The sequence below is a fragment of the Mugil cephalus genome, chromosome 6 (genome assembly GCF_022458985.1).
Source record: "Mugil cephalus isolate CIBA_MC_2020 chromosome 6, CIBA_Mcephalus_1.1, whole genome shotgun sequence".
NCBI classification, from domain to species: domain Eukaryota; kingdom Metazoa; phylum Chordata; class Actinopteri; order Mugiliformes; family Mugilidae; genus Mugil; species Mugil cephalus.
In genome coordinates this window covers 22,098,975-22,121,114 of record NC_061775.1, presented here as the reverse complement: position 1 = coordinate 22,121,114, position 22,140 = coordinate 22,098,975, and the positions used below count along the sequence as shown (strand labels likewise).

Here is a 22,140-nt window from a genome sequence, read left to right as displayed (position 1 = left end):
CATACAAACATAATTAGCTCGGCTACATCCCATCTGTCTGTTTGTCCGAGCAACATGTCCCCTGTCCATGTAAACACAAATTTTATTCCAAATATGGTTAGTGCTGGTCACAGTAATTCTAACTTTGGGTTTGGATCATTATGTCTTTTCTCTGTGCTGCTTGCACAGATCATTTACTGCAAGATTAGCCTTACTCTTAAACAGCACTTGTCTTCTCTTACAGCACAACCTCTCCCTGAGTGACTATGCTGTCTTTTTTGGAATCACAGTCACAGAAACATACACCAATAAGGCATAACATTATGACCACCTTCCTAATACTATGTAGGTCTCCCCTGTGCCTCCAAACCAGTTGTGACTCATCAGAGAATGGACATGGACATTCTGAGGGTGTCCTGATGGGACGGGTGTCTGTGGATCAAGCTTGTTCCAGTGCATCCCACAGACACTTGATCAGTTTGGACCTTGTGCTGTTTTTGTTTGTGTGCCTGTATCATGGTACATCCTGCTATAGATGGCTGCTGACATCAGGTTGTGTCAATGCTATGGGATGGTGGAGTGTGGGCCTGGTCTGGTCTAGGTGGATGGTACATGTCTAAGTAACAAGCCAAAGGTTTCGCAGCAAAACATTATATTGTCACAAGATGGTTTTAATGTTGTGGCTGACTGGAGTATGTTGTAGATAAGTGAAAAAGAAAATGGAGCATTCTTGGGATGTCTTTTGGAAATGATTTTGCTCAGATGGGTAATAGAGAAATTCTGTGGGCAAGATGCGGTTTGTTGAAAAGCAATTATTGAAAGTAGTCGACCCATCGGGAGAGTGTTCTCTGTTGATGTCAGTGTGTTTTTTTTTTTTTTGTGGAACATACATTTCTTGTATCAAATTTCTGATCATTCTGTTTTATTATACAGCAAAGATATTTAGAGGATTACCAGATGCAACAGATGCTTCCCTGAGTGCGCACGTTCCATGGTTGGACTATGACGGTACAATGTCTTTTATTCAATTAGCCACATTACAGCAAATAGAGAAGACTAGATTAGAAAATGATAAGACAAACGAATGCAATACCCCCAAATCCACTGTTGCAAAGTTGTTCATTTGAAATTGTGTGTGAAATCATGTGACATCCAAATAAGAGACTTGTGTTTAATGGAGTTTGATATGATGACAGATAAAACATCAGACCGTGTTAGTGTTAAACATCCATCAGCACCAAGTCCCTCTCAGGAAGTGCGTCAGCACTGTCAGCAGAGCGAGCTGGAGGAAGGAAAAACTGAAGAGTGCAGCAGTAACCTGTTTTACAATGAATCACTGATTTGGGGGTTATTTTCAATTATCCCAAATTTCCTTGTGGATAGTCCAACGCTGGCAATGTGGACATGTTTTTCCCGGACCTGGGCCTCAAGGGAAAACTTATAAATGCCTAACTGGTCGCACATGAGAGTAAACAGCAGTGCTGTAATGCAGCAGTGTTTTACTTTAAATCCCAATTCATCCTGGAAGCAACACTATAGTGTCGAGGCTACACTATGCAAATGTTTAGTACTGTCAAAATGACTCAAATGAATGAAACACTGTATGAGTAGCAGACATAAACACACCTCTCATGTGACCAGCTTGAGTTAACAAGTTTTTAAAGGCATTACACTACAATTGGGCTTCACAGTGGTCTCACAGCAAGAAGGATCGGGGTTCGAATCCACCGGCCAAACTGGGGCCTTTCTGTGAGGAGTTTGCATGTTCTGTGCATGTTCTCCCTGTGATGCTCGTTAGGAGGTTAATGTGATTCTAAACTGGCCATAGGTGTGAGTGAGGATGGTTGTCTGTCTCTCTGTGTTAACCTTTCGATAGGCTGGCGAGCTGTCCAGAGACTACCCCTGACCCTAATCTAAACGCTAACCGTAACCCTAACCGTAACCCAATGACAGCTGGGATATGCATCAACCTCCCCTAGTAACTTCCAGAGGACACCGCTTACAGAAACTGAATGAAAGTCAGAGCTTTCTCTCCTTTTACTACATTTTTTATTTTCAAGTATATATAAGTTAATAAATTTAAATAGAAACTACATAGAACTGATTATGTGATTAAAGAGGTCCAATAAGATTCACTTTACTGAACTGGAAGTTCAATGTAGGTAATGTCTTGTAAGCTGCTGCCCTCTAGTGTCCACAAGAAAAAACAAGAAAAAGAGACATAAAATGTGAGGAACGCTGCTCAGCCCTTCTGGTTTCTGTTTACTGTTTTATTTTTGTGCACTGCACTTGCTCATTATGTACATCCTGTAACGGTAAACAGAACCGAAAAGAAACACGTGAACAGAACTTTTTACACGGTTTAGTAATACTTGAACAGCAGACAGGCAAACACATAACGTACAGTATCCCAAGTCTGACCACTTCCATACGTACCACAACTTCAAATGACACACATCCACTGACTACGATATAGAGGTTAGCTTTTTTTTTTTTAACATAGCCGTAAGGTTGCAGATTCAGTCAGCGAGGGAGCTTATGAGGGTTATTTCACATGTGGGTCCTCGGTGTAAATAGAGCACAGACACGTACGACACACTTCTCATGTCTGGTCAACGAAAGCAGGAGCCTCGGTGTCAGAGTTTAGTGTCTCCGGCCTGAGACCCAGTGTCCTTTTTGGGGGACTCATTTCAGTCACGACTCAACATATTCCTGCTATTTTGTGAACAGTTTACAGCAGTCACGTTCTTCCTGCGCTGGTCAGAATTCAATCTTTGATGCAGATGAAAAATGTAGAAATCCCGGAAGGGGGTGGGGGGAGGAATATGATGCCAAACGAGGACATAAATATCTCATCATTCATCTTGTTGTTCAGATCGCAGAGAGAGAAAGAAGACTGTAGCAATGTAAAAGCATCAAGGACGTGTGAATCTGCTTGATTTCTGTGGGGGAAATGATTTCATTAAGGACATCATCAAACACATTTAGAGCTGATAGACTAGCGCCCTGCAAAAAAAAAAAAAAAAAAAGGCTAATTGCTTTTTCGTTTTTCCATAAATTTGCCATTTGAAAATGGACTTCATCCTAAGACTATGAAGCACTGATTTCTTTACAGGAATAAACCCCTAAAGCTTCACTAAAGCATAGATCAAATGCAGGAAAGAGACAATGAATGAGAGATTTAAATTGACACCTGTCAGGTTAGATTTAAACATTATAAACAGCACCTGCAGCATGCACAGCTCTTGAGCCGCGTGTGCTGTAACGTAATTTCGATATGACGCTGATATCACACGCATCCGGATCTGCGCGCTGATGTGTATAAATAAAAGTGCAGTGACGGGTAACGCCTACCCAAAATGAGGCTAAATATATTAAGAAATCAAAAGTGAAACGTGCTAATGATAGCAGATATGTGTCAGTCAAATCAGCAGGATATGAAATTGTGAGAAGCATTCAAGCTCGACTGAATGACGGATGTCTGTAAACTCAAACCTCTTATTGCATTGTTGTGAGTTTAGGCGCATTAGTGTTATTTCTGAAGTTTGTCTGTGAGGCGATTTAAAAACAATGGGTCCAAGCTCTCACTGAAAACAGTACGCACCAGCTCTGAGAATCAATGCCAATAAATAAATAACAATGGCTTCCCTTCGAAGCTGCACCGAATAACAATTTGCCAGTTTGTGCTTTCACAGAGCTCCCTTGCAAAATAATAATAATAATAAAAATAATACAAGTTCCAGTACGAGCGAGTATGCACGAGGCCTCGGGTTGCCTCATGTAAAGAACGGTGCATGTGCTAATCCTAAATAACACAAAGCCCCAGGTCCCGGCAAACATAGAAACACACATCATTTATATCAGACACACCGAGTATTAGTGACTCTACAGAACAAAGCTGCTTTGTTTCATCTGTCCTATCAGGCCGGGAAATTAAATGTCGCTACTTTCTATTTAGCGCATTTCATTTTTCATTTCCAGTTATTCTCAGAAGACTACATTTGGTGCATGAAAGCCCGCCAGTAATCACAGTTTGTATCACACGTAATTGCTCATTTGTACCTTCAAAACATCCCATTTTTGGATGAAATACAGGCTTCGGTTACAGTAACTTGATGCTGCCTTGTTCTTTCTTATTCAAAAAAATGTGGATTTGATATGACACAACCGACCACGGGTCCAGTTTTCACACTCCACACAAAGCGAAATCTACTTCATAATGGCTTTCACCGCTCTTGAAATGCTTGTTGTGCCTTACGGGCTATCTGAATCTCTTAGATCAGTCTGTGAAATGCTCACTCAGTTTACTCCCTGATGAGTTTTTCTCTTATCTCGCAAAGCCCTCGTGTCTGGCTCTGCGTTCATCAGTCTCCTCAGGATCTAACACGTCTCAGTTTATCTAGACATCAGACTGACCAGTGGGTTTATTCGGGGCTAAAGTCTCTCGACAAGGAAGGACGTCGTTGCATACATACAGTGGGTACATTAGATCTGCGGGGAGTCATGTGTTCAGAGTACTCTGTTCTCAGTCGCTGATTTTGTGCACGGTGAGAAGAAAAGCGTGGGTCAAAGCGTGGGTATAAAGGCAGATGTTGGAGGGTGGCGGCTGTAGTATGTTGACCAGATGTGGTAACACTTTTAGGGTTAGATGACAGAACCAGCAAGGGGGCGCCCTCTGCTCACTCCGCTCCGTCCAAAAACCTTGACTCAGTAGAGAGGTTTTTGTCCTTGGCTGTCAAATTCTGACCAGGCGTCATTTAGTTCCATGAAAATCATCTTGGCATATTGTTCGTATGGTTGTCCCGTCGCCTGTGAACGGAGAGAGGAAACGGTAAAACGGTGGATATGGAAACTGTTCATTATCCTAAACTGAAACCAAAAACTGTATCGACAGATATTGGAACAAATATTCACACTGAAGCTGCGGATGACTAAATAAAGACTAACATATGTGCAGTGAGAAAAAAAACACGTAGAAGACCGACTGCTCTAAGAGAGAGTGGTCCGATTTAAAACTTTAAAGCTTTGCATCTTAAAAATGGAGATGCTTTAAATTCTGTTCAATAAAAAGATAAAAAATCTTTTATTTTATGCTCAGCTTTGGTCTTTTTACACTTTATTGGTTTTTATGTAAAACTAAATATTTCAGACACCTTGAGTAAATGTTGTAAAGCCAAAAACACAGTCTGTTACAATGCAACTTAATTTTATAGTTTTGTTTTTGTAATAATAAAGAATCTCATTTGATTTTTGCGGAATTATGCAACTAAAAAACCATCAAGGCTAAAGCTGCCGGTACGTCTTGAACCATGATTGAAATCCAGCATTTATCAGTGAGTATTGACCCTGTGACTCGGGCTGTGACTGTGCACACGCATGCCTTAAAAGGGACAGAAGCACTGTGCTTTCTCACAGTGTGCATGCTGCTGACGTCATTTCCCCGCAGATTTTACAGGAGCAAAAAAAACAAAACAAAACAACAACAACAAAAAAAAGCCTAGCCTGAAGACAGAAAGCACAGGTAGGGTAATTCTACATTCTCTGTTTTTAAGCTTAGTGTTTTGTCTGACAGACTGGTCACCCTATGCTCACTTTGCTGCACTCTCCAGCTGTGACTCATCTCTCCATTCCCTTTACGCTTTTCACAGGCGTCATCTGCCTTCCAGCTGATGATTCTGACGTTCATCTCAAAAAAAACTGCCCCCGAGACTAGCTTTGAAGGTCTGCAGCTGAATGTTGTGGATCCATTCCTGCCACTGCAAGAATGTCCCTCGTGCTGCGTCTCCTGACTCTGATCCTGGTGGCTCTGACCGCTGCAGCTCCCCAGGTCCCGGGCGTAAGAGTAGACAACATCAATATTTTCCTGACGATGGCCTATCAAGTGGCCAGCCACTTACATCGTAATTCCAGCTGCTATGTCTGTGGTCTGATGCCCTACACGGCCTCTGATGGTTTACCTCTGATGGCTTTGCCTGCCACTGACTGTGACACATGCCACCTGATGCATATTTCCATGTCGAGGTCTTACTCTCACCCGGACTGCCCCAGCTTCAAAATGAGACCGCTTCACTGTTCTAGAGGACACGGAAACTGCAACAGGTGCCTCAAAACCCCCAAACCGGTTCCCATACTGCTCATTCCTCAGCGGTTTCCGTGGTGCCTCGAGAACGATGGCGAGACACCTGTAGGACAGTCGGACTGCCTTCGCACGTTTAAATGGGACCCTACACAGACCGGTGCTGACACCTGGGAAGCTGTGAACGCTGCACCTCAGCACTGCGTGGAAGCAGCAGGAGAGGGTCACTTCAACGCTTTGGCTCGCAGCTCTGCTAGCTGCTCCATCTCCTCTCCCGTGGGAATGTACTGGGTGTGCGGGAACCTCGCATATCCGTATCTTCCAGTGCATTACAAGGGCCGCTGCGGCTTGGCGTACATTGTCCCGGCTATGAGGGTGGCTCACTCCCTGCCAAAGAAACCCTCTCTGCAACGAGTGCGACGCGGAGCTTCAGACATCTTTGGCACGCACCATCAGTCATCCGTCAAGAACGTACTCGGCCCTCTTCTTCCTTTTTATGGGGTTATGTCAGCACTGGACCAAATTGCTGATCTGTCTCATTCAGTAGAAGTAATTGCTAATGAAACGGCGAAGGCTCTCATGCTTATATCAAGTGAACTCGCCTCTGTCAGACTGCTAGCTTTGCAAAACAGAGCAGCTCTGGATTTTCTTTTAGCCGCCCGGGGAGGGACGTGCGCCGTCATCGGTTCTGAATGTTGCACCTACGTGCCGGACTACAACGCTACGATTGGCGACATAGTTAACCACCTTCACGACACTGCCCGCTCTGTTCACCAGGACGGCAGCTCTTTATTAGATTGGCTGGGGCCTATTTTTGGATCCCTCAGTTATAACATCGTCACAGTGGTAATTATTTTGTTCGTTTCAATTGTATTGTTGTTGTTCGTTATGTCGTGTGTGAAAAAGTTCTTGTTCAGTATAAGTTCATGAACAATCCGACTATTTTTTTTAAATCTTTAACTTGTACCAGTATATTTTTTTATCTCTTACATTTAGCAAGGAAACTGGAGGAAATAAGCCTGTATATTCACACTTTAGATACTTTTTTGATTTGTTCCTCGCTTTTATACTTTTGTGCAATTGGTAAATATAACATATGCATATAATATATGCAATAATACAAAATATAACATCTGCAAAGAGAGATGCTATTTCACGCAGGGGATGTCTGTATTTGTTTAGTATCTGTTCTCAAAACTGTTACAAAATAAAATAAATTCTGAATAGACACATATGCCACGTCCGTGTCTGCCTGATGAATAAGTTCAGTGTTTTACGTTGTTTTAACTCTGTCTACTGGGGTAAGGATTTGTCCCTTTAGTTGCTAAACACGTCACTCAGTTCAGTCCATTTACTGCTGGATAGCTAACACACTGTGGGTTCAGCAAAAACTTATTTTAGCCAAGAGCATGTGCACAAATCTCAAGACTGAGTGGTAAGTTTGAACTGAAACAGTAAAGTTTCAAACCGAATCAAGTAATTGAACACAGGTAAAAGGGGAACTGTATAACGGGGTGATGTTAGTGTTTGTGGGTTTGACCGTTGACCTTTCAGATAACTCTTTCGAGCTGTAAAATCTAGTGGCCACTTCCAGGTTTTAATCATCCTGCTGATAATAAAATTTAGACTTGAGCTTCAGGGATTTACTACACAGAGCTTAAGAAGCGCTGCGTTTTCTCTTGTTGCATGTGCTCAGACAAACATAAAGATCCTCCCTTTATCAAGCCCAAGCTGTCTCACCTTATCTGGATGAACCACCAGGACTGCTTTGCGATAAACCTTCTTGACCTGCTCGGGAGTAACCAGGTCAGCCATGCCCACAGGCTTCCAGCGCGTCTCGCCCTCCCAGAGCACAGTGTGCATGGTGGACAGCAGGGCTCGGATGTTACGCTCCTTACCCTCGATCCAGTCCAGAATCTGGGACACAAAGGGGGAGATGGAGATGGGGGAGTCATTAGCCAGCGAGGGCCACATTTGAAGCAATTGTTAGAGCAAATGCTGCCTGTGATTTTGGCTCTGGTAAAATGTGTTAGTTGAGCCAAAGTTTGGTCATGGGAGACCTACACTGGGCGTTGTAGTAAACCATAAACAGCCAATGGTTTCCATTGTACTTTTTTTGGACAAAGAGACGACAGACACCCACAGAAATGTTAATAAACCCTAATACTTACCAGATGTAGTGACCTAAAACTCATGGGACAGACTAGACATTAGTATCAGAGAAAGAGCCCCTTGCCTTTATTTTCTCAGGGTCCATTTCTTTGGCCATCTCCTCCTTCCTCATCTCTGCAATGGTCCTGGGCCCTTTCTTCTCTTTGGCCCCCGCGAAGCCCTGACCGGAAAGCAGGTCATCGAAGTTGGCATCTGATGCTCTGGGCTTAGGGCCTGGCAGAGAGACAGACAAAGACATTACAAAAAAAATAAATAAATCATATTCCACATTTTATTTTAATGAAATGAGATTAAATGAGATTAAAACATTTAAATTGGGATAGCAAAACAAAAAATCATAATAATATTGTGACTAGATAGAACAACCCTAAATGGTTCAGGTGCCTTACTGCCACCTACAGGTGAAGTGCTGTAGTAATTTTGCTACTACCAAGCTGTGTTGAGTTTCCCTCAGTATTCCGCACAATGGAGGCTTGAACTGAGCAGCTCATCATTACAGTTGGAGGTAATAAATGAGGCTCAACATTTACTTTCACTAAAATCACCGCAGCACAGAACACAGTGCAGACATCTGAGTAGATGGTCCGCCACAGGTTGACTATAAATTAAGCTTTATGCACGATTTAAATTTTATTTATGTCACACAAAAGCAACGTCATCGTACCCATTCCGGCCTGTGGTTTGGCCCCTGCGCTGGGTGAACCTCCACCCATTGCAGAGAAGCTGACGTTGTAGTTGGGTCGATTCTGGGGCGATGTATGAGGCATGGGGGCGTGGCTGGGGCTGGGCTTTGGCTGCGTGGTCGGACCCTGTCCTTGGGCTTGCCATCCTCCTCCGGCTCCAGCTCCGGGCTGCCACGAGGGGAAGCTGGCTCCTGCGTGGGGCTGCCACCCGCCCGCGTGCTGGGGCGACGGCGGAGGCCGCGACGGGGAGCCCATCGGAGGGAAGGAAGGAGTGGTTCCGGTAGGGGTGGTGGGCTTGCTGGAGAATCCAGAACCTCCTGATGATGAAACAGGCAGCGGTTATGAGATGAGAGGCCAGGGGCAAAAATGACAAAACAAATTAGGAGCATTTCGAGTGTGGGTGACCTGCAAGGCTTCCTCCGAGGTTCCCAATGTCAGCGAATGGATCCAGGGTGTTTGGCTTGGTTTGATGAGTGGGGGTGCTGTGGACTGAGCCAGTGGGGCTGGTGGTGGCTGAACGACTGCCCACGCCAAAACCTCCTAAACAAACAGTAATTCAGGACAGATCAGACAATCATTTAACGCTGTGTGTGCTTGTGTATTTTATTGTATAAGGGCGTGCATCTGTCCTGCAAGCTGCACCTGTGCTTGTGGTAGCAGGCCTATTCCAGTCCCACCCTCCCATGGCGTTTTGCTGCTGAATGGTGACTGTTGGGGTGGTAGGCGGAACGGGTGAGCTCCGACCTGTTCGAGCACACAAAGGTTGGTCACAGACGGAGCACACAGGGAATGTGAGCCCACACAACCAGAAAAAAAAAAACAACAGGAATAAGTCGCTGACAGGTTCTCTTTGTTGGTTTTCGATATTAAATTCACAGTTAAGTATTGACAAAGAAAATGTGAGCACAGAAATCTGAAATTAGCACGATTAAAGCGCACAATTCATCATCTGTCCATGCACAAAAAAGTCTCCAAGTAGAAATAAAAGCTGTGAGTGTACTTTCCACAGAGAGATACACAGCCTCTATAGAGGAGCAGTATGGGGGAAATGCTTAACATGCATCATGCAAACTCATTCATTGCAGAGCAAACTCTACAGCAATACAGAAAAGCCGTTTCTTGCAAAGCAAATCTCTGAGTAAACAATAAGCTAATGAGCTAAAAAAAAAAAAAAAGGGAAAATATATAAAAACATTGCATTGCATTCTAATAAATGACAAAAAGAAACAGCACTAGGTTTGGGTTCTTTTTTTTTTTTTAGCAAGAGCTTAGATGCAAATAACCGTGAAACATACCTTTCCCTGATTTGGGTCAGATTCTTAAAAGGCTTTTATAACATGCCGTGAGACGGTGCGCAGCAGAGCAGCAAAGCCATGCCTTACCCAAGCTCGTAGGCTGCAGGGTGGGTGATGGGGAGCGAGCAGCATGCAGGAAAGGGTCAGGCTGCCCCATGTTACCTGGTCCGAGGAATGAACCCATCACGTCCTGAGGCTTGGGCATGGGACCCGCCCCGAAGGGATCGAATGCTGACGGCGGAGGGGGGGAGACATGAAGTGTTATTGAGTACTATATCTGGATAATGTTAGAAGAGGTAGATGGCTATTTCTCAATATGTTGTTATTGTTTTCATGATGAAATATTTGAATCATAATATAACATTTGTCTAATGCATACCTAGTTTTACCTTGGCTTGATCAGAGCACACTTAAAGTGGATGCGTAAAGTGCGTCTCCCTCCGGATACCAACTGCTTGTCTGAGTAAAGCTAAGATCTTTTGGTCTTAGTGAATTTATAGTGTGTTTGCACCACATTAACGCTTAAAATATTTAACATTTATTTAACAACAGCTGCTGTGTATTCTGTTCATCCTTATCGATTACACAGCAGTGATAGATACGTCTATGTTCAATGTGTAGTGAAATGCATGATATAATGTTAAAGTCCACTTAAAACCATTGACAGGAGATGTAAATAACGTCTTGTGACAATTCATGGTTTTGCTAGGAAACTTTTGGACGTGTTATTCATTCATGTGGATGTTATTTAAGCACGTACCACTTACCTGTCTTCTCCTGTTTTCGGTTAGGGCCTACTGCATTTATTTTTAGATTTGTCTGGTAGTTAAGTTAGAAATAAGTTTGTTGAACGCCCGTTCGTCGTATTTTGTGTTGCGTAACAAGGAACAATTAAATACGAAATCACTAGGTGTTGACCTGGCCTCCATATCGACTAGATCCCAAACTAATCAAGTATCTGTGTGATGATCCACAGAGGCCCCTCCCCCTCCCTAGGACCCAACCACGGAGATGCTACCAAAAGCATGAGAAGAAAACAAATTGACTATTTTTCCTTTAACATCATGAGACCAAAGCATTTGTTTGGAATGTATCTTAAGATCTTAAGGTGTTTGGGATTAGTAGGACCTAAGAAGTATAAAAAATAAGCATAAACCAAAATATAAAACTGTTTTTAATGCAAAAGTAGAATTGGAAATGATGAAATCCCAACGTCCACAAACGTGTACTTGTGAATTTGTTAAATTTTCATGTAATATCAAACTAGAAAAGTTAATAAGCGTAAATAAACAAGTGTATATTGACCCTTCACTGCCAGTCTCCTTATGAAACAACAGGTCTAAATGAAGCAGAATAAGCTGCAACAAACCTGAAATGTAATGTCCACACATGAGGACGTCGGGTCTCAGGAGGTTAAATCTGAAATATCAGTGGTGAGTTTTTACATTTGAATTTAAAAACCTCTCACCTGGTGGAGCTGGAGAGTGGCATGGCGAGGCAGTGCTGGGGGCAACTTTGTGCGGAGTGGACTGGGCTGACGAGGGTCCACTGGCTGGTTGAGGGGGGCCTCCAAACAAGTCCCCGAGGAGGTCAGTGGTTGCGGCCGCTGCAGGTTGAGGCTGAGATGAGGCACACGGGCGGTTCATCTCCTCCCCGTCCAGGCCAAGGAGATCCACCTCCTCGGCGGGCGCCGGGGCGGCAGGCGTCTGTGCCGGGGGCTCGGGTCTCTGGGGGGCTGCGCTGGTGCTGCTCCTCTGGCTGGAGAGGGAGAGCATCTCATCGTCCGAGGGCTCGCTCTCCTCGCCGTGTCCCCGACCGTCTGGAGCTCCGTGGGGCCGGCTTGGCTCTGCAAAGGTAATGAGGCAGAAAACAGAAGGGATGAGGAAGAGAAAGTGAAGACAACATTGAAACAAAAAAACAAAACAAAAAACAAATGTCATTAATTGCATAGACGGCAGACGGGAACACAGCTTAGGAGAAAAGGGGTAGATAACAATGGGAAACTACACAGGTCATCACTGCTACAAGCGCCAGCTACTCTACTAATACCGCTTTAAGGTTGCTGCCAACAAGCTCCACCTGGCAGCTGCTTTTAGCTAATTGGGGGATATGTCTAAAAGATGATACATTTCCATTTACGAGAATCGAGTCAGTAGAATATATACGCTTTTAAAGAGGGGATGGGATGCACAAAATGGCAATAAACCTCAGCTTGTACTAATGTGCAATGTTTCACTTTGGTAGAAGATCTTAAATTTGGGTTTGTTTATAGCCGCACGCTTCACCCCTTTAGCTATTTTCACTGGCATTTTTATGCCAGATCTCCATATTCACTTAAACCTTTTATTATCACATCACTGCTGTATATAAAAGGTTTTACCCACAGCTATTAGTAATGTATTCAGAGCCTAAGAGGGTTTGTATTTACGCCACAGGCAGAGTAAGAAAAAAAAGAGATTCTACCAAAATGATACATCACTGTGTAACAAGGATGGGTTTAATTTCAATTCAATCAATGCAGATCATGAATCAAGCAAACCAATTTTTATTTGTCAATATTTGCATAAAATAGTCTCCTTCTGGGTGGATTTGATTGAATTGAACCAAGCCCTGGTTAAATAAAGTCACTGTGTGGTTCTGGTAACGGGACTCTGATCTCCTCTACTGTCTTACCCTCCAGATCCAAGCCCTCCATCTCATCTTGCAGGGACAAAAATGAGTCGCATTAGTTTGTTTTCTGCATGTATGTTAACATGTTAATGTATTTGAATGTGCATGTTCTGCATTATCATCCTGTGAGAGTGATCATTTACAGCTGCGCATCATCTTGCACGTTTTTGCACGTAAATTTGAGCACAAATGAGAGCAAATTAGTTTTTTTACTGATTTTTAACTGGTCGTCATTTTGGCACAGTATTAGATTTGTGCACAATTAATTCAGAATCAGGTTTAGGAGCTAGGTTAAAGAGCTGATGCATAATATTGAAATATAACAAACAACTGTTACCCATTAGATAAAACCGGAAAAGGGAAATAGGAGGACAATTAAAAATATTGATGTTTTTTTGTAAGTAACAACTCCACAACCCTGAATTTACACAGACCAGGCAAAAGAATATGACCACTTTCTAATACTGTGAGGGTGTCTCTTGTGCCTCACAGTTTTCATGTTTTTGTGTGTATGTCTGTGTCAGGCTGCATCCTGCTGGGGATGGCTGCTGTCATCAAGGAGTGTCATTGCTATGAGGTGGGGGTGCTTGGTCTGATTGTGGGTGGTACATGTCCACATGGATGGCAGGTCCAAAAGTTGTCCGGCAGAACTTTGTTAATGGTCAGTGTTATTTATTTCTCCTGTTAGTGGTCATAATGTTATGCCTGATCGGTGTATGATATAACAATAAAGGGGAAAGCTGCAGAACAGAAACTTTAACTTGAAATAGGAAGCAACACATAATTTATTTCTGGGAGAAGACAAATTGTAGTTGAAGACTAATTGAGAACTTTTGTAACCTGGATTGACCAAGTTAAAATTTCAGATTTGTTAAATCTTAATTCTAATTGTGAAAATACTATAAACAACACATTTACTTTCATGTTTGACAGTGAGGCCACACTTAACCAGGTCCAGAGTCGTATCTGGACTGGTTCATCCCAAATAAGCCAAATTGTGTTTTTTATATATTGTGGCCTCTAAGCCAACATATGGTTTTCAAATTATAAAGTGAGGTAGCGGGTAACTGTTTAACTATTGTATCACTGTTGTCATTTGCGTATTGACTGGTGAAACCAGCATCAGTAACAAAACTAGACGATCACTAGCTCAGGCAACATGCCTTCACCTGTGGTTATAGTTTTCTCCCCTTTTTACAGTATGTGATCATTTAATATGCTTGTAGGCCGTGGTGCACCAGCCTCCTCTCCCCCCCATAGTACCAGCGATAGCCAGCGCGTCCTGATGTTCCTGGTGGCAGGAGAAGAGCACGCTGGGGCTCAGGTCTTTACAGGGGAACTGCTCCCACGGTGGCGTCAGGTCTTTCTGTTTATCCACTCCTTCTACCTCTATGTCGAGAATCATGTGGAACAGCTGGGGATACTTCTCAGGAGAGTCGCATGCATCCAGCTCCGGTCTGGGGGCAGAGAAAAGATAGTGACACAGAATTATTATTATTATTTTTTTTATTTGCTTGCTTATTTTTGCTTAAAATAAATTAAACAGGGGCCCTTTTCTTACTTGTTGAACTTTAGCATGGTGGTTCCTGGAGCAATGAAGCCAGTGTGGAATTGAATCTGGAAAATCTGGGTGTTGGACACCTAACCATGGAGGAAGGACAAAGATTATGAGTAATTTTATTAATTGAGAACAAATGTGACTGCATGGGGTAAAAATAACATTTTGCTCTTTAAGTTTTTCAGGTTTCATAATGATTTAAAAGTCCTTAACAGTGAACGGGAACAAAATCAGATGAGTTATCACAACCAGGTAACAAGAAACTTATTAATCAGAAAGTACATTGCAGAAACACTACAAATGATAACACAGCTTTATGACTTTATCCCATTTACAAGGAAGGATTTTTAAGTGGGTCAGATTTTAGTTGCAGTATCCTTGGTAACAAGACGTTAAAGCGGCGCAGTTGCATATGCATGTGATTTTATAATGCAACAGCTGGAGCGAGACAGGCAAAGATGTATGCATTTAAAATGCTATATCAGGGGAAAGAAAATGCACATTCACAGTTTGCAACTGAGGTGCAGCTGAATCTTGATAACAGATTGACACCTTAACTTAGATCCTGTGTCAGCAAGATCGTGACTGATCTTGCAGCCGTCTCACCTGATCGTGGTGCTGATTTTATCCAGCGTATTCATACCGAAACATGTTGTGCAGTAAGAAGTATAAAGGTGTGATGAGTGTACCTTCGCCTGCAGACGTCCTCCAATGGTTGACCTCATGTGGTAGACAGAAATCACAACGTCTCCTTGTACGCTCACACCGAGAGGGAACACGACTTTCCCTTCCTGGATCCTGTGCTCTCTGGAAAAAGAAAGAAAAGGAGTGAGAAATAAACAGGGCAAGAATTAGGAGGAGATAATTAACGACCAACACTGTAGAATGAAAGAAGAAAAGCTTCAAATAAAATATCACCACAGCACCAACCTCATCCTCTCGTACTCCTGTGCAGTGGTGAAGATCTTGGTCTCTCCGATGAGGACGTCGCAGAAGGGCCGACAGCCGCTTCGCTGCTTGTTGAAGCAGGGAACCGGACTCATAGTGAGGGCCTTGATCACCAAGGGCTTCGAGTGGGGCAGGCTGGGCTTCTCTGACACCATGCTACATACGTAACCTATGTACCTGCACGGAGACGAGGAGAAACAAAATGACAGTTTTATTTTTCAATTTTTCCTGTTTAACCCGTAAATTTGTATTAGGCCAATATTTCTACTGGCAGTGATTCACAAACTGAACAATAAAACTGACTTATGATCGTGTGTAAGGTTTTTATTTATTTTTTTTTATAGGTGCATTGTCTCCCAAGTGTTTTGCTCTGTCTGCATTTGTCTCTTGTTATCTGCATAAGCTTGCACACTTAGTCCCGTGTCTTCATGTAGCTCCATGGTGCTGGAGGAACATCCTGTCATCTCACTACTGCACCTGCTCCATATGGATGAAATGATAATAAAAACCACTTTTTTTGACCTTTGACCTTCGTGTGCATACTCTAGGGGCTGACTGCAGGCGGCCATTTCCATAAACTGTCAGCCAGCTTTTGGTGAAACTCTGACTCACGCGAAGAACTAATAAATACTAACTACTGACTGGTAGGGAAATGAAATGTCCAGCCTTGAGTGTCCTCCAGCTCTGCAGCACAGAATTCATGTTTAATTTGTGGAAAGTGCGCACCGATGGCTGCGCTGTTCGACCACTGCAGTAAATTTCAGAACATTAGCAGCATGAGATTATTACATTGACTTAGAGATAAGAATTATTTGAATGCCTGAATCAGATGAGCAAGGCAAAATATTCAGTTCCAATGATAATGATCAACTTTCACTACATACCTAAAGGCGGTACTTCTTCATAATGCATGCTAGGATTTATTGACATATTTCTGTACGCCTTAATTGTAGTGTTCCACCAATTCTGGCAGCTTTACTAGATAATGTGTGAAAGAGGTGCTATAAAATGCTCTAGGCTGATTTCTCTTCATCCCTCACTCCCCTTCTTCTTATTAATTTCACATGTCACATTTGCACGCCTACGTTCGGTTTTTGCAAACCTGCGGTGCGATGGCCAGAGGCCGGACCCTGGTCTCTTGGCGCTGAGCAGCTGCATGGCAGGAATGGGATTGTTGAAGAGGTGGCAGAAGCAGAACATGGCACAGACCAAAACACCGGAGGGAGCGCGGCCATCCTGACAAAACAGGGCAAGGGAGACACTGTGACGTCTTCTGAAATGTGCGTCGTTATTATGCTTCACATGTCAGTGCAGAACATTCCAGATGACTCAAAGAGTTGTGCACCAATAACCAACAAATAAATCTAGTTGTTAGTAAGTAGAGCATCTATTTCTCCGCTGAAATATTTCACTGCAACACAGGCACTCAGAGTCCACTTCAGGTCACACGGAGACAAAAACATTCTTGTGATCTGAAGCAACAAAAACTTTTTTTTTTAAAAAAGGGAACTGTTTTTATGGAGATTACGTAAGACAAGGAGAGCAGTTTGCCAAGCCACAGCCAAACCACAGCGTCTTGGCAATAACATCCTCCACCGCACACTAGTGTACAGTGCTACTGTCATTGGATTAGGACAGACATAAAGTCCACTTTTACTTCATACCAAACGCTTATTATGCAAAGACTGCTTGGCTTTCAGCTGAGAAATACACAGATCTGGCGTAACATTATGACCACCTTCCTAATACTGTGCAGGTCTCCCCTGTGACTCCAAAACAGTGTGATTTACTTCTACCGACAGCGGTTTTAATGTTATGCCTTTTCAGTTTATGGCCCATTGTTAAAGCTATAAATTGGAATCCAGGCTATTGGTGCAAATTTATCCACTTATTTAACCGTAATATCACTTTAACCAAACACCCAATCCTAAGGAAACGATTTGAGAACACACAGGAGCGTGACTATCTATCCAATCCAATTTTGGCCCACAGTACCAAAAGCGTGACTGGGATCCATGATTTCACTGAATTTAAGCCTCCGGGGCGGACAAGTGGGCCTGAAATCCTCTCTCTTTAACTCCCAGCACTTTTAATTCTCTTTCTCAATAGCCAATAGTTAAGCAAGAATAGAGATAGAGAAACCAAAGAGCCTAGTGGGTGCTTAACAGATAATAATAATAACACTGGTGTACAGTATGCGGAAACAAGAAGGGCTGATTGTTCTGCATTTGGGACTGGCAGCGGTTGAACCTAAAGCCAAGTTGACAAATCATCAGTACTGGTTGGGCGTTAAATGTAAAAAGGAGTATTACAAGTATTGTATCCATGAGGGCTCTAACAAAACATGCTTTAGTTAGTCTTCCTGCAGCATATTTTAGGCGCTACGCTTGGACTCAAAAGTGGGTCACAGGACAAAGACCTGCACCAAAAATGGAATGTGTGGTGGGGCAAAACATATCATAAGAACAGACACGGATCAACAAAAATGAAGCGCAGGATGACAATGAAATAAAACGCAAGGGAGTGTTTTCTTACCGAGCAGGTGATGACACACACGTTCTTGGGATTCTGTTTGAGCCAGTTGTGCATGTTCTTGCACACGGCAAACAGGTTGTGAAGACTTGGAGCCTGACGAGAAGGCCAATTGCACTCCGAAACCTAATTGAATGATGACAGATGGGGGGGGGGGGGGGAGAGAAGGAAATGAGACGAAAATATAAAAGCAAAAGTGGAGGGAAGACGAGAGGGGAGGAAGGGGTCGGAAAAGTTGGAAAATCGAGAAGACGGCGTAAGGGAGGGGAAAGGAGAGGTGGAGATTAGTAACAGCACTGCAGCAGCCGAGCAAAACAACACACCGGTTGCCACGATGAGTCATCTGCTCGGGATACATCGACTTCACCGAGCAGACAGGGGGCCATCTCGGCCATGTTAACACCTCAGCTTGACTCCTCAGCTTCTTTGGATGTATCTGCCGGAGGGTGGCAGCCTTTTATCTATACAGCTACCACACGCGCCTTCGCTTGAGTCCGTATCCAGCTGTGCAAAAGTGTTGAATGCCATGAGCTAAAGACCCCGTGCTGCGGACAGTTATAACCATGAAAATGGAATAGGACGGAATAAGCGGTTTAACTTAGTACCACAAATTATATATTTTTATTGAGATTTACAGCATTACTAGTAGCGCTGTGTATGTTAGGCCCCTCTTGTGTTACATTGCTTCTCCAAACTACACTGCATCTTAAATTTCTGGCTGGTTTACAGCTCATTCACAAAAACTGTTAAAATTAAAGATTTGTGAATTGGAAATTCTGTGGAACTCAAAGGGTAGCATCTTCAAATCTTTGAAATACCATGGGTTTACATAAGAGCTGTTGGTACAGCTAGTCACACTGAGAGTCTCCATCTAAAATAACATTTTTTGCAGCTTTCAGAAACTTTAGCTTCATCATATACTCTTGTTTGTATGCTTTCCTTCGAGTATGCTTTAGCAAAAACTCTATACAGTATGTAGTCGCAAGCAGGCTAAGGTTTTATTGATAGACAGAGCTGAGGAAAAATGCAAAGTTAATTGATAAGTCTCAGTCACAATGAGCGGTGGAACAGCTCTTCTAAAGTGAAAACAAAGCAAGTACAGCTCCCCCTGGTGACTGGCTGCTGTATAGGGCATAAGCTCCACCCCCTACATGTTAGTCGATGAGACTTGGGCCAAACTAACCAAAATACACGTCAATTTTTAATTATTTATTTTTTTCAAGGATGGTTTCATGATTTTAGTTAGGCAGTTAATCTAATACTGATATCTGTTGAAGTGTTATTTTTTTCGGAGAATTTTTGTTATTGATCACTTTCAAGTTGCCATGCCAACCGCTCTGTTAAGCGGTTTCGTAGGATCTGGAAGAGCAATAAATATGTAGAGTGTATAATCCAACATTTCCCTTTTACCGGTGGCGCCCGCATCCCTGGAAAAACAGCGTCATTTTGGCCAGCGCAAGGAAGTGGGGACGTGTTGTTCATATTTATATACAGTCTATGGTCTCAATCCCTTGGGGTGAAAAAATGCTTATTTTACATTTAATAACAGAAGAGAGGTGAGCAATGATCGGCCTTATAGAAAAATATAATAAAAGTGTTTCCACAGTTTCTGTAGCAACAATCCCTAAATCTTCTAAAAACACTGGCACATTAAACATAACTCCAAATAATCCCCAAAAGTTGCAGCGACCACTGATAACTAGAAGAGCAAACATCTACAGGTGTAACAGTTTATATCCGGTGCTTTCACACTCACTCTGTTGGAGAATTTGGCTCCACGGTAGTTGCGCTGCGACAGGTTGAAGACAGTGTAGTGGTCGGCATGGCGACTGTCGAGGAAGGAGCGGATGTCCTCGACGTGGTTCTGGTAGCCAATCTGGACCGACTCCGCTGGGTAGGTCATCACTGGGGGAGCAAAGGGTAAAAATGTTACTGTCATCCTGCCGCATGCTCACACACTCACACACACACACACACACACTGTAGACGATAGAGTGACAACAACGTCATTTTCTTGACTGCACGGCTGAAAATAAAAGGTGAAATATGAAGAGTGGGCCTCTGTTCAAGCGTGACTATCAGCGGTGGCATGATGGGAAGTTAAGCCCCCGGGTGACAAATGTTCTACAAAGGACACACTGCTGCAGTGTGCAGCGCAACAATGGGAGGGAAGCTGAGGACGCAAATGTCTTTTTGTCGGTTGTCGCTGCACAGCATGTACAATGACATTCAGGTGCACCAGTTGAAACAGCGCTCGATTACAAAAGAAGAATGCAACACACGCGTACACAATTCAAGAGTCAAGAATCAATCTCATAAAAGTGTTTAGCACAATGTTGATTACCCGACAAGCAGATGGGTCGCCCCATATGAGCTACATTCCCTACCACTGTCACCTCAGTGCTTCCCCTGGGGGGTTCAGGCCAGGTTATGTAAAGCATCTTGAGACAATTTGTACTGTTATTGATGCTATATAAATAAAACTGTATTGAATATTGAAAAGATTGAGGCAATATGACTCAGGTTAAATTATATTGCATAGACTGAGATGATATAAGAGGAATATTTATGCTGTTTTGCAGACATGAACCTTTTTAAATGTAGCTTTTTCAGTTTACGACTGCAAGATTGTGCACCAGGAGTTTTCTCTGATTTATTTATTCTTTTATTTTGTTTTTGGTCAGAGCACATAAATACACACACATGCAATCACATTCCACTGGCTTCAACTAAATGTGTTTACCTATGATTCGTGATGTGATGTAGGCAATGTCCAGCTCCCCTTTGGTGTATCTGTAACACAGAGAGGAGAAACTTTTAAAACAACTATTTTTATTTCTGTCATGCAATTTAAACAGCAACCCCCCCCCCCACACACACACACACATGCAGAATTAGTACAATATACACTGATCAAGCATAACATTAAAACCACCTTCCTTATATTGTGTAGGTGTCCCTTGTGCATTCAAAACAGTTGTGACTCATCGGATAATGGACATGGGCCTTCTGAGTGGTTTGATGTTATGATAGTTAGTGGGGGTCTTTGGGTCCCAAGGGTTGATCAGTTTGAGATCTAGTGCATCTGCTGGCCAGGTCAAAACCTTGTGCTGCTTTTCATATTTTTTAATTAAATAATTATTTTTTTTTTTAGTTGTTCCTAAAACGTTTTTGTGTGTGTGCCTGTGTCAGGCTGCATCCTGCTGGGGATGGCTGCTGCCATCAAGAAGTGCCATCGCTATGGGGTGTGGGTGCCTGGTCTGGTCTAGGTGGGTGGTACATGTCTAAATAACATCCATACGAATGCCAGGTCCAAAAGTTTCCCAGCAGAACATTGTCACAAGAGGTTATCCGGTTCAGGCTCACCACTCTAAGCTGCACAGGCCGGGATCAAAGAAAACACCATATGTGGATTCTTCAACTGAGCAGCGTTGCCTTTCATTGCCAAATTTAACTATTCCATATGGAGATTTTTTTTTATGTTTCATTGTGGGAGCAGCTGCAGAGCACACATGCATGCAAGTAGTCCGCTACTGCTGCAGCGTGTGAGTGATGGAGAACAGTGTTACACTTTGAAGCAGGTGCAGGGTGGGGTAGGAGTGGAATTTGTTTTGGACAAATGATTCACAAAGAAAGGTCTGACAGCAGCAGAGGATGGCTCCGGTACACTGCAGTTATCATGCAAAACACATGAGTGGGCTCATGTGTATCAAATGGAGCTGACTTGTTTCTAACTGTAAATCCTGCACACTGGGCTGATCTAGGACAGTCATCTCTGTTTGGTCTTGAAAGACTGCCATATGGCTCCGATGCGGATGTGGTTATGTAATGCAGCGCACCTCAGCTTGTCTACTCAGGACTCCGAGAGGAATAAATTACTTTTTGGATTTTCTTTAAACTTACATATAAATAATTTTCCAAGCAAATGCATGCTTCAACTGTTTTGCATTTTTGTGGTGCAGGTTTGAAAAAGGAGACAGCCGCGGAAATAACCAACAGTCTACAGTTAAATCTATCAGAGCAATAGTACGTAATTAGACGACCAATTAGGCTGATATTTTCATACCCAATTTAAAGTAACACAAATAAACCTGACAAAAAGACTACATTTCCATAGCCAGGAACTGTACATAAAATAAAAAACATTTACAAAATATATATTGCAGCTCTGGATCTAATAAAGCACGCAACATTTCTGCAGTGTACTGCGTCAGTCTGTGCATTTAC

The 22,140-nt window shown here is 43.0% G+C and overlaps 1 protein-coding gene across 5 annotated transcripts in view; it reads right to left on the bottom strand.

Moving 5' to 3' along the window:
• Positions 1-2,234: 2,234 nt before the first annotated feature.
• dnajc6 (DnaJ (Hsp40) homolog, subfamily C, member 6) overlaps positions 2,235-22,140 on the bottom strand; it is a 37,187-nt gene continuing 17,281 nt past the window's right edge. For 2 of the 5 annotated variants that reach the window (XM_047587513.1, XM_047587509.1), the window contains 17 exons: positions 20,657-20,706; positions 19,670-19,818; positions 17,917-18,039; positions 16,484-16,617; positions 15,364-15,558; positions 15,123-15,240; positions 14,437-14,516; positions 14,139-14,332; positions 12,879-12,905; positions 11,674-12,051; positions 10,293-10,436; positions 9,553-9,654; positions 9,316-9,450; positions 8,892-9,227; positions 8,292-8,440; positions 7,796-7,972; positions 2,235-4,788 (listed from right to left, as the gene is read on the bottom strand). In XM_047587513.1, coding sequence (XP_047443469.1) covers positions 4,687-4,788; positions 7,796-7,972; positions 8,292-8,440; positions 8,892-9,227; positions 9,316-9,450; positions 9,553-9,654; positions 10,293-10,436; positions 11,674-12,051; positions 12,879-12,905; positions 14,139-14,332; positions 14,437-14,516; positions 15,123-15,240; positions 15,364-15,558; positions 16,484-16,617; positions 17,917-18,039; positions 19,670-19,818; positions 20,657-20,706 — 2,593 coding nt within the window. In that variant the 3' untranslated portion in view covers positions 2,235-4,686. The remainder of the gene's footprint in view (positions 4,789-7,795; positions 7,973-8,291; positions 8,441-8,891; positions 9,228-9,315; positions 9,451-9,552; positions 9,655-10,292; positions 10,437-11,673; positions 12,052-12,878; positions 12,906-14,138; positions 14,333-14,436; positions 14,517-15,122; positions 15,241-15,363; positions 15,559-16,483; positions 16,618-17,916; positions 18,040-19,669; positions 19,819-20,656; positions 20,707-22,140) is intronic. The other 3 variants (XM_047587511.1, XM_047587510.1, XM_047587512.1) reach the window with 3 other exon arrangements.